The following is a 13776-nucleotide window of genomic DNA, read 5'->3' as shown; positions in this document are numbered from 1 at the left end:
AAGAAAAAACAAGTAAAAAATGCGCCGAAGTTTCTTCGGCGCAATCGAGTTTTCTGTACATCGTATAAGCAATGCCACCGAAAAAGATCCATCTTTAGGTGGTCTCAGTATAATGCTGTATGAACCGCGGCCCATGAAACTCTCGGCAGGCCGTGGTGGCCTGTGTTGTTGCGTTGCCAGAAGCCCGATTATGGCTAAATTTAACTTTAAATAAAATAAAAACTACTGAGGCTAGAGGGCTGCAATTTGGTAAGTTTGATGACTGGAGGGTGAATGATCAACATACAAATTTGCAGCCCTCTATCCCCAGTAGTTTTTTTAGATCTGAGGGCGGACAGAAAAAAGTGTGGACAGAAAAAAGTGCGGACGGACAGACAAAGCCGGCACAATAGTTTTCTTTTACAGAAAACTAATAAGTGTAAAGTGTATTTACCAGGATGTCAGTCAAGCAAAAAAAGAAAATTTATTGAGCACTCCATGAAATTGTATCTGATGGTCCAGATGATGTAATGTGATACAAGAGTGCTTGATTGTGTATGCATGAAGCCAACATTTTTCAGTGTAACATATCACATTGCAATTAGTGACTATACACAAACCATAAAACTGAGGATCAAAATATCTAAAGAAATACTCCGCGAGGAAATTGACTTTTTTTAAAAAAAATTCTAAATAAATCTCAAACCTGAGAAGCAATAAAATTATATATTTTTTATGAGAGTTCATAAAAGATCTTAAGTTTTCAAATGCATTTACATCTGACCATGAGATTTACTGCTTGGTCAATAATTTTCAAAGGGTGGTCGTAAAGTCTACTCATTGACCCACATTCTCAGCCGTGTATAAATACTGATGTGATATTCATATGAGACTTCGGTCACCCCTTTCTAGTTGTGGCTCACTGACCCTTGTATCAAACCGTCAAGGTATCTTGTTAGTTACGATTATTATTATTTTTTTTTTTTAGTAAGAGAACATTCTACAGCTAAGTTGATTTCACCTATAAGTTTGAGTTAAATTCATACTCCAATGAGAGCGCTAACTGTAAAAAATAATTCTTTAACAGTTTTGTGTATCATAAAACACAATGTGAATTCTAATACTTTTCTGTGTATAATAGTGAAAGACTATTATATCTTTGCCTTATGGATTATTTATCTCATAGATTTTTCTAAGAAAAGTCATGAAAAACTTAGTGTCGATATTCTCGGGGCAAGCGAAACAAGTAAAAAATGCGCCGAAGTTTGTACTGCGCAATCAAGTTTTCTGTACAGCGTATAATGTTGTATGAGCCGTGGCCATGAAACTTTTAGCCACGACCCGATGGTGGCCTGTCCTATAGCGTTGCCAGACGAACGATCATTTCTAACTTCAACCTTAAATCAAATAAAAACTACTGATGCTAGAGGGTTGCAATTTGGTATGTTTAATGATTGGAGGGTGGATGATCAAGATACCAATTTGCAGCACTCTAGCCTCAGTAGTTTTTAAGATCTGACGGCGGACAGAAAAAGTGTGGACAGAAAAAGTGCGGATGGATAAACAAAGCCATCTCAATAGTTTTCTTTTACATAAAACTAATAAAAAGGACGCATAGGAATCACTGTCCCCGTTAAGAATATGCACAAATGCAAACAAACGCAGAATGACAGACCAATTTAAGCACACTCGACCACCTAATCCCACAAGCAAGAACCTTAGACTTCAGGTGCAAACGGCAACGGGTCATAAATAAGGCTGGAAAGTAAACAAAGCAAGCAAGCAAGCACGGATTCCCTTCCTACGTTTATGTGATGGGTTTTATGGCGTGGGTAATGTGGTTCTCTAATTTCTGCCGATAAATATCGGAGTGGGAGAAGCCGGCAGCCATATGGCTGCTGACACGGGCCATGTGAGGAAAAATTGAAAATAAAGAGTGTTAAAAATGAATGTGTGTTATCTTTTGCATGCAACATGCATAATAAGTATATATATATATATATATATATATATATATATATATATATATATATATATATATATATATATATATATATACATATATATATATATATATATATATATATACATATATATACTTTTTATATATGTATATAATATATATATACTTTTATATACTTTACATATAATATATATATATGTGTGTGTGTACATATACATATGTATACAAAAAATATCAGTGGTTAACTCTAAAATCAAAACAGGAAAAAATGCATCAGTCACCGAAAACTCTTAATTGTGATACATCCCAAAACTTTTCGAGAGAGAGAGAGAGAGAGAGAGAGAGAGAGAGAGAGAGAGAGAGAGAGAGAGAGAGAGAGAGAGAGAGCAAATTCGTACATCCGACGATACGATTCTCTCCATCATCCTCACATATCGCTCTATCTCTTATGCACATTTTTTGTTCTTGTTAGTTTTTATTATGTTTGTTTTCGGTAGCACAGAGACGCGAGGAGGAGGAGGAGGAGGAGGGAGAGGAGGAGGAGGAGGAGGAGGAGCGACGCCTCCCTCGCCTCTATGCAAATGAACATCTGAACAAATACTCAATAAATATGTTTATCGGAGGAAGCTCTCCGGCGGAGGAACGAATATTATTAACATACATAATCCCAAGAGAATTATTGATGCTGTAAGAGGTATCATAAAGTGTTCTAATAATATCCAGGTTTTATTTTTTTTTTTTGTTTTTTTGATTTTGTTTACCTTAAACTGGTAGTTGTTTGTGTTCTTGGGTCATTGATTGCATCGTCTTAAAATTCTACTAATAATAATAGTACATACTACCACTACTTTTGCTGCTACTTCTGTTGCTATGCTGCTAATAATAATAATAATAATAATAATAATAATAATAATAATAATAATAATAATAATATTATTGTTCCAAGTGATTCAAATAACTTGGTGAATATTTTTTCTTCTGAAAGTATATATATATATATATATATATATATATATATATATATATATATATATATATATATATATATATATATATATATATATATATATATAAAACTTTATCACATACACAATTGTTCTGTGCATTAGTAGAATTACTAAAATCATATTCAAACAGGATGGTATCTAATAATGAATAAAAACTCCGTTAGATACCATCCAGTTTGAATGAGGTCCTATATAATATATATATATATATATATATATATATATATAAATCATAATATATATATATATATATATTTTATATATATATATATATATATATATATATATATATATATATATATATATATATATATATATATATATATATATATATATATATATATATATATATATAAAAGCTTAGTCCTAAAATGTAAGAAATATATATGTAGCTCTGTACACTTTTTCATTGGTAGCTGCAGATGTCTGTGCCTACACGTGAACGAATGCATGTGGTTGCGTGTGTGTGCATATCTGAACGACCGCATTTTGGTATGCATTTAAGAATAACTGCATGTGAATGCATACGTCTACATGAAAGATGCAAACTTATGTGTACCCCTTTATACACGTGCATGAGTACTGGTGTGTATATGAACGAGTGTACGCGTATGTGTGTTGTGTTGTGTGTGTGTGTGTGTGCGTGTGTAGGGGTTCCCCCATGATCGCATGAGTAGGATGAGGTGTGGGTATGACTTGCATGGTTTTTGACTTATTGTTTTCTGACACCTCTGGGACGGCTGGCTGTAAGTCACAGCCCGAAATGGAATGTTTGATAAAAAGATGCGAGGAAGAGAGAGAGAGAGAGAGAGAGAGAGAGAGAGAGTTCACGATGGGGCTGATTTGGAAGGGGAGGAGGAGGAGGAGGAGGAAGATGAGGTGGAGGAGGATGAGGACTGGGACTGGGTGAAGGGGCACCAAGGAACACAGAACCTTGATGATTCAAAAAAAAAAAAGGGAAAGAAAAGAAAGTCTATGCCACTCGGGGTCACAAAGACTAATTCATCATGGCAGCAGAGGAGGAATCGGGACCTTACGATCAAGACCAACATAAGAGGCCCTTGATTTTCGCGCCCGGGCTGTTTTTCTATCGGGGCGCCGAAGAAGAGTTTTGGGGCTCTCAATGCAGATACGGATCACGAGGTGTCAGGAGGAAGGTTTCCGATCGACTTAGGTGATTGAAATCCTCCCCCCACCCCTACCCCCATCGCCCGTGGATCCGGGACCTTATACCCCACCCCACCCCTCTCCGTCATACCTGGACGGAGAAGTCATTAATTGATTGTAATAAGGTCACGTGGCGGCCCTGGAGGACGGTGCGTGATTGATGTGTCGTAGGTGTTTAGGAAAAATGAGTTTTTAATTTTTTTTATTTTTTTAGTGCTGTTTAAATTTTTTTTTTTATTTCGTACTGAATATTTTTAGGCTGTCATATAAATTTGTACTTGGACCCATATCTAATTATTGACTGAAGATTACTACAGAAATTTATAAAAATATTAAAGTTTAGCATCATTAATGAAACAAGTCGAATTACTGACGATTAGGATTGCTGTAGAAGTGTATCAAATTATTAACGCTCAGTATCATTGAGGAAATAAATCGAATTATTGACTGATGGTTAGTAAAGAAATGTATCAAATCATTAACATTTAAGTTAACGTCATTAATGAAATAATCGAATTTTTACTATTAGGCCTACTAAAGAGATGCATCAAATTACTGATGCTTAAAATCACTGGGGAAATATTCCGAACTACTGATTACTTTCATTTATCGCTGATGTTTGAGAGAGAGAGAGAGAGAGAGAGAGAGAGAGAGAGAGAGAGAGAGAGAGAGAGAGAGAATTTCATTCTACTGTACCTCTGCTGACTGAGCAGGAATTGTGTACCTGATTGTTAGTCAACTGTTTTGGGTTGCAGCCATGTAGACTAACACATCTGTAGCTACCCAAACCCCCCACCCTGGAAACCATAAAAATTGTGTGTGATTAATACATCTGTATAATATATATATATACCAAAATATATATATATATATATGTATATATATATACAAAATTATGTATGCATTAAATAATATATATATATATATATGTTCCTATATCTCTCTCTCTCTCTCTCTCTCTCTCTCTCTCTCTCTCTCTCTCTCTCTCTCTCTCTCTCTTCATCCCCGTTTATCTGACAACCTGTCCGTCTCTCGCTGGGTGAATATATAAAAGAATAAACGAAGAAATCATAAACCAAAGGAAACCTCGATGATATCACACATCACAAAATATTCATTATTCGCAATCTTTTTCCCCCAAGATATTTACCTCATCCCAAATCGTGAGTGTCCTTGTCCTTGTCCTTGAGCCAAAGGACAACAAAGAAGGAAAACCGAGGAAATCAAAACAAACAAACAAACACATCCTCATCAGTTCCTCAATCACTGGGTAATAGAGTTAGGAGTAAACAGGCCATTAAAGAAACTAAAGGAAGTTGGAAGTAAACAAACCCTTAAAGATTCTAAAAGTAGTACTTTATTTTGCGCTTGAAAGTCGTTTTTTTGGTAGGTAAGATTTTCATTAAAACAATAGCGGATATCATAATTCCGGCGTAACCAACATGAGATTCTTTACATCTATAGAAACTTGAAATTCAAAATTAATCTCTTAGTGTTCGAGGATCTAGTATCTCGTGCGTGCATGTGTGTGTATATGTGTATATGTATATATATATATATATATATATATATATATATATATATATATATATATATATATATATATATATATATATATATATATATACACACACACACACACTAGATAATAGACACCCGAAGACTCGGAGATTGATTTTGAATTTCAAGTTACAATAGATCCAACTCGAACCCCATCAACAATGACAAATCACCACCGTAATAGTAGCAGATTGGACAAATTATTCAGTTTGGGACAGGAAGAAAAAATTGATAACATATGATAGAAGACAATAAGAAAATTATCAGTCTTCCAATATCTTCACAATAACGAAAAGGTTGTCTTAATGTAATATGGCAGGTATGATGTCATATATATACACACACACACACACACACACACACACACACACACACACACATACATATGTGTATATATGTATATATATATATATATATATATATATATATACATATACATATATATATATATATATATATATATATATATATATATATATATATATACTATATATATACAGTATATATAAAATAACATTTTGCTTGTAAGTAACTGTGCGTCCTTATACACACATGAGAGACTTTCATTTTAAAAGTTATTGATAACTTTACGACAAAATTATATCGTTATTAGCCCTTTCATACACTCACCTTCCATCGGCTCTGGAACCCATTACCACTTGCACTGGGCAGCAAAAGTTGTATTGTAAGTCACAGTAATACCTTGTAAGTTTTATTATAAGTTACAGCAATGCCTTGTAATTTACATGTCAGGAAAGTTAATCCTATGCTTGACCCTCCCCTTTAATCCGGGTCACAACAACAGGTCGAATACAACTTACTTTAAGAGACGTTTCGCCAAATAAACCTCCAGTTGCGTCTGCGAGTGGAAACGGCGTCGCTCGGACGATAACCATCTTTAAACCGAAAGAAATTTCTTCTCCATTTCTTTTACAATTCATCACTTGAACCGTAAAGGAAAGATATTCGTCCCTTATCAAATTATTGATCGGCGATACACAAAAATTATTGCTAATAAAACAGATAAACTCTCATAACACGTTCAGCAAAACCACTGAAACTCGGACGATGCTCTTTGGGACAGCGCTCGTGATGGAGATGTTTCCACTTCTTGAAAATTAGTTTTACTTTGCATTTTTAACAAATCAAATAATCAGGGAAGCTACTGTACGTTTATAATACTATAAGATACGTGAAAACTTGCATGATAAAGCAGGACACTCACCAAGAACAACGGAAGGAGACTAAAACGAAAAGAAACCACACGTAAACAAACGAAAACTCTCGTTCAGTGTAGCTCAAGAGTTGCCAGATGTCACCATCGCGCTGGCCGGCGCGGGAGGGGAAGGAGGAAGGACGGCTTGCGCAAATAGTCTGAACCAACGATAGATTTGATAAGAGAAGATATAATCGCCCCATCATTATTTAAACTGTCTGATGCATTCTCGTTTTGACAAGAGAAAGGCGGCAATTGTTCTGTGGCTCCGAGTGGGCTCGAGAGATGCCTCTCTCGCTTTTATGTTCTATTATTTCTGTTTTTATTTTAGAGGCGAAATATTATTACATATATATTTTTTCCTTTGGCGTCTAACTCTTTTCATAAATTACCGAGATGCTGTTTACGATTTTGAATGCATTTGATTGTGTAAATAATTGTTTTTCAATGGTGAGAAAAATGGAATAAAAATTGTTTTATAAGACTTGAACAGCGCAAGAAAACAGCGGCTTATTAATCGTGTGATGCATGTGTTTGTGTCCTTGATTTTGTGCATGTGAGAATGTGAGTTATCTAGAAAAAAAAATTATAAATAAATTCTTAAATTCCGATACGGTTGGGGGAACTTTATACACGCACATACAACACTTATGTATACATATTCTAAATGGACGAGGTTTGGAAGTGTAATACAACCGAACAGCGAAGGTTACGAAAATAGAAAAATAAACGATACAAAGGCTTCGCAAGTAAATGAATGGAAAAGAAAAAAGCTTCATGATATTAATGGAACTTACGATCAATTCAAAATTTTCGGTTCCACGATTTTAATCAGTGACGCAGAGGTCAAAATGTATCAATAATATATACATATTCAATATGATATATATATATATATATATATATATATATATATATATATATATATATATATATATATATATATACATAATATTATATATATATATATATATATATATATATATATATATATATATATATATATATATATATATATATATATGTATATATATACTGTATATATATGTACATCTATACTTATGGACAGATAAATAGATAGATAGATAGATAAATAGATATCTTTCATAACTTTTATTTCGGTAGACAATGTCTACTGTCATCCTCAATTACTGCCTCTGACGTTAGTGCGTGGTGCTCGCCTTACAGAGCATCAGCACCGAAATCATTATTGAGACACCAAGACTTCACGTTGCCCGGTAGAAGAATTTTTCATTTATCTTTACTTCAAAAATATTGTTGCGGAAACTGATGCTAAATTACTCCTTTTGTTTGTATGTCGATTTGTTTATCTGGCTCCAACTTTGGCCTCACTTAATATTAGCTCTGCTCATATCTCAGCCCCTTAATCATTACCTTTTCGTTACATACACTGTGAAAGCTTGCTATAAATGTAAGTGGTCCTTTTTGTTCCATAATAATAATAATAATAATAATAATAATAATAATAATAATAATAATAATAATAGTAAGTCTTATTAAAAAGGATGGCTGTATTATGCGAATTTATCTTATATAGTGTCTTTTCTATCTTCCTTATGATTCGCTTTTCAGGCTCAGCGATGTTAGTAATATATAATAATAATAATAATGGAACTCTGAATAGCCACAGTGAAAATCTACGGAGACTATACTCCATTTTTCATTTTCCCCCATTAAGAATTGACATCATCATCATTATGCATTTTTTGGCAGCGGTTGATAGATCAAGATCCACACCAGGCCTCTTGTTACCATTAAAAAACTTGCCATACTTAAGGATATCTCTTGAACAATTACCAGTGCTGGCATAAAGCCTCCTTAGTTTAAACAAAGGAAGCAGAAATTTAGCTAAAAGTACCTTTATGATCATCACTGTTTGACGATTCCAAAAGTATCTTATTTTCGTATTTCGGAATTTAACAGACACACATGCCTACAGATACAATCTTTACTTGTAGCGTAGACTAGAATAAATAATTTGTGATGAATTTAACAGACAAACATAGCTATATATACGAACTACGTATGTAGTGAAAATTAGAATAAATAATTTGCGATGATTTAACAGACAAACATTGAACTACGTATGTAGTGAAAATTAGAATAAATAATTTGTGATAAATTGAACAGACACACAGACCCATAGATACAATCTACATGTAGTGTAGAGCAGAATGAATAAAACAACAAGTAAAAAATACGCCGAAGTTTCTTCGGCGCAATGGAGTTTTCTGTACAGCGTATAATGTTGTAAGAAACTCTCAGCCACGGCCCATGAAACGCTCAGCCGCAGTCCATGAAAATTTCAGCCACGGCCCAGTGGTGGCCTGTGTTGTTGGCACCTATAGCGGTGCCAGATGCATGACCCATGGTTAAATTCAACCTTAAATAGAATTAAAACTACTGAGGCTAGAGTGCTGCAATTTGGTATGTTTGATGATTGGAGGGTGGATGATCAACATACCAATTTGCAGCCCTCTAGCCTCAGTAGTTATTAAGATCTGAGGGCTGATAAAAAAAAAAGTGCGGACGGACGGACAAACAAAGCCATCTCAATAGTTTACTCTTACAGAAACCTAAAAAATCAGGTGACAAGCTCACAATTTCAAAAACCCCCAAAATCTGACTCACCTTGTATAGTCGGTTTTGCAATAGACGTTGTGTTCTCTTATGAAGCAGGAGGGCTGTCGGTCGAGCGCTAGCTGACACACGCAGCACCTGAGGCAGGTCTGGTGCCACGACCTGGAATTGACTCTCAGTAGGAACCTGTCTGCGATGACGTCGTGGCATCCCTGGCACACTTCCCCGGAGCCCTGCGACGCCACAACGGCCAAGCCGACGCTGTCCCCACGCGACGGGGACACACGCTCCCTCTGCAAGGATCGTTGGGATAAGAGATGTCACCAACTTGTTTTCAAGGATTCTTGAGCCTCTGAATAATTTCCGAGATATAAGAGGGGTAAAGATCAGAATATTAAGTGCATTTTATTTATAAATGTATATGAAGATAACACAGATGAGAGAGAGAGAGAGAGAGAGAGAGAGAGAGAGAGAGAGAGTTGATCCTTGGTCCATCTTATTGCCTTAAAATTAAGTATAGATTCAATTTTATTAGAATTAAGATGAGAGAGAGAGAGAGAGAGAGAGAGAGAGAGAGAGAGAGAGAGAGAGAGAGAGAGAGAGAGAGAGAGAGAGAGAAAGTTGTCCTAGGTCCATTTTATTGCATCAAAATGAAATATAGATTTCATTAGTTTGGAATTAATTTTCATACCTGAAGACAACAGAGAGAGAGAGAAGAGGAGAGAGAGTTGTCCTAGGTCCATTTTATTGCCTCAAAATTAAATATAGATTTAATTAGTTTGTAATTAATTTTCATACCTGAGACAATTGAGATGAGAGAGAGAGAGAGAGAGAGAGAGAGAGAGAGAGAGAGAGAGAGAGAGAGAGAGAGTCGATCCTTTGTCCATTTATTGCCTCAAAATGAAATATAGAATTAGATTAGCTTGAATTAATTTTCATATACATGTGCATATGCAGAGACCTCACAGAGAGAGAGAGAGAGAGAGAGAGAGAGAGAGAGAGAGAGAGAGAAAGAGATTTTCACACTAAAATCCTAAGTGTGTGTGTGTGTACAGTTACATAAAACTTTGCATTAAGAATACACATTTCATATTTACAAAATGTTGAACATTTCCGTGTCATGAGATAGATATATACAAATCATATATATATATATATATATATATATATATATATATATATATATATATATATATATATATATATATATATATATATATATATATATATGTATGTATGTATGTATATGTGTGTGAGTGTACACACATACATATGCATACATACATACATATATACATATATATATATATATATATATATATATATATATATATATATATATATATATATATATATATATATATATATATACATACAGCTTTGACAGCAACATTTCCAACAGTTATAGAAAAATGTCTAAGACACTCCAACGATAACTCCTGTTTTTTAGGAAAAAGATCAACAATTTTGAGCGAGACCATTTTGGACCTCTTTTTCTTCACACCTCTGCAGAGCGAGAGCGGATGGTCAAGGCAGCTTTAACTCCGATGCACCGCTAATATGCCATTTCGTATCGAGTCCACGTCTTCGCGAGAGAGGGTAAACTTGAGCTTAATTTCAAGGTTTTTCTGTAATTAAGCTGCTGCTGTATGACGTAAGAGATCAGCACTTTCTTGCGTCTCCCCGTCTCCCCCACCTCTCTCTCTCTTTCTCTTGAAATTTTTAAATTATATATATATATATATATATATATATATATATATATATATATATATATATATATATATATATATATATATATATATATATATATATATATATATATACAGTATATTATATGTACATAAATTTATATTTATATTATGTTTATATACATATATTAATAATATATATATATATATATATATATATATATATATATATATATATATATATATATATATATATATATACATTATACACATATATACATATTTATATATATAATATATATACATTTACTTATATCTATAGATATACATATATACATATATATATAATGTATATATACTCATACATATAATTTGAAGTTCTGATGACAAAGGACACATCTCAATACGATTACCTTAAAACAAACGATCCAAACACAATTAACGGAGTGAAACAAAAACTTCAAATCGACAAAGAAAAAACAACAACAACAACAGTTTGTGAAGAAGAAGAACAACAACAACAACGACTAAAACAACAGCGAATGGGAGTGAGCGATCATTTCCAGAGACTTTGGCATTATTATTTTTAAGGTGTCATCGGAGTGCAAGATGGCGCCGGCCCCCCCGCCCGGTGACACATGACGAGCTGAGTGCGCCCCGCTGCGCTTATTACTCCAATAATCACCTGGGCATTGTTTTCTACCCCGCACCCATTCCAACAGACAAACCGACCTCATCTGCATATACACCGCCGGGACGCCTGGTGACTTCCATACGGAGACTCAGCCCACCCACTTTCTCTCTCTCTCTCTCTCTCTCTCTCTCTCTCTCTCTCTCTCTCTCTCTCTCTCTCTCTCTCTCTCAATAGGGTTTTTCATCTACGTTCTCTTACTTAGATATTTGTGCGTGTTGGTTAATTGTACTTTACAACATCTCTCTCTTTCTACGTTCGGTTTTACCTCTCTCTCTCTCTCTCTCTCTCTCTCTCTCTCTCTCTCTCCATAAGGTTTTTCACTTACGTTCTCTTACTTACTAAGATATTTGTACGTGTGGGTTAATTGTACTTTACAAGCTCCGCCTCGTTTTACCTCTCTCTCTCTCTCTCTCTCTCTCTCTCTCTCTCTCTCTCTCTCTCTCTCTCTCTCCATAAGGTTTTCACTTACGTCCTCTTACTGTGATTTTTGTACTTATTGGTTGCTTGTCCTTTTTCAAGCCTCTTTTCTCCATTGCGTTTTGCCACTTCTCATTTCCAAGTTCTCTCTCTCTCTCTCTCTCTCTCTCTCTCTCTCTCTCTCTCTCTCTCTCTCTCTCTCTCTCTCAATTACGTGTTATCATTTTCGCTCTTCTTACTAAGATTTTCGTCGTTATTGGTTGCTTTTCCATTCACTGTTTAGTTCTCTCTCTCTCTCTCTCTCTCTCTCTCTCTCTCTCTCTCTCTCTCTCTCTCTCTCTCTCTCTCTCTCTGTCTTTTGCGCACGTATGATTACAGGGATATTCCTTATTTTAACTGATAATATTTCCATCTTCCCTGTATTCACATATCGTTGCAAATTATATATATATATATATATATATATATATATATATATATATATATATATATATATATATATATATATATATATATATATATAAACACAGAGAGTACAAATACGCTCAGAAAGTGAAAATGTGCACACACTCAGTACGACAGCAATCAACTTGCAGTTTAAAACCCATCAATAACTTCTCGTACGTAATGAAGCGCATTGAACCTTAAACAGTACGATCAAAAGTAACGTACATGTAAATAAACAAATAAATAAATAAAATCGCTTCTCCAAAATGCAAATATAGAACATTGTTATAGAATATTTCCTTTAAGTTCATTTCTCATTTTCGACTTTAGATTTTTCCGTCTTTTTAACACTCAGATTATCTTTTTTTTTTTTTTTGCCGTTATTGTGGATCCTAAAGTATTTTAAAGTGTTTTAACGAGATTTTCCTGATATTTCATAATTCACTTGTAAACTGTTTTCATGTTTCTGAAAATGCCGAAGGAGAATTACACTTATCTTAAACCTATTAAGATTTTCATTATTAATTTTAAAAATCGATTAACTAAATAACTGCCTCTTTATCTACCTATCTATCTATCTTACGTATATATATATATATATATATATATATATATATATATATATATATATATATATATATATGTATGTATATATATATATATATGTATGTATGTATGCACATATATACATAAATATGTGTATGTATACATACATACATACATAAAATATATATGTATATTTATATATACTTACATAGCGGGGACATTCCCGTGACTTACGCAAATGAACTGACCAAAAAAAAGCGAACTCTGATGCTCGTATATTTGAATTCGTTCCCACCGAAACCTTGAAATCAGAGAAAGAAACAAAGAAGAAACAAAGAAAAGCTCCCTCTAGACCATTTCAGCGCCCTGCCACCAAACTACCACGAAGTAAGGAAGCATGAGATTGTAATCCAGGTAACGCGTAAACATCACCTCTATGAAATTCAGATACATGTTACTCGATCTGAAATAGACAACATTACTGGTCG

At 34.1% G+C, this 13776-nt stretch overlaps 1 protein-coding gene across 2 annotated transcripts in view; it reads right to left on the bottom strand.

The window, feature by feature from the left end:
* Positions 1-13776, bottom strand: part of LOC136846113 (LIM/homeobox protein Awh-like) — a 129650-nt gene that overhangs the window by 26599 nt on the left and 89275 nt on the right. For both annotated transcript variants that reach the window (XM_067116857.1, XM_067116856.1), the window contains one exon: positions 9545-9786. In XM_067116857.1, the coding sequence (XP_066972958.1) occupies positions 9545-9786 (242 nt within the window). The remainder of the gene's footprint in view (positions 1-9544; positions 9787-13776) is intronic.

This window comes from Macrobrachium rosenbergii, chromosome 14, assembly GCF_040412425.1.
Source record: "Macrobrachium rosenbergii isolate ZJJX-2024 chromosome 14, ASM4041242v1, whole genome shotgun sequence".
Classification (NCBI taxonomy): domain Eukaryota; kingdom Metazoa; phylum Arthropoda; class Malacostraca; order Decapoda; family Palaemonidae; genus Macrobrachium; species Macrobrachium rosenbergii.
The sequence above is the reverse complement of the archived record's forward strand: the minus strand, read 5'-3'. Positions and strand labels throughout refer to the sequence as shown.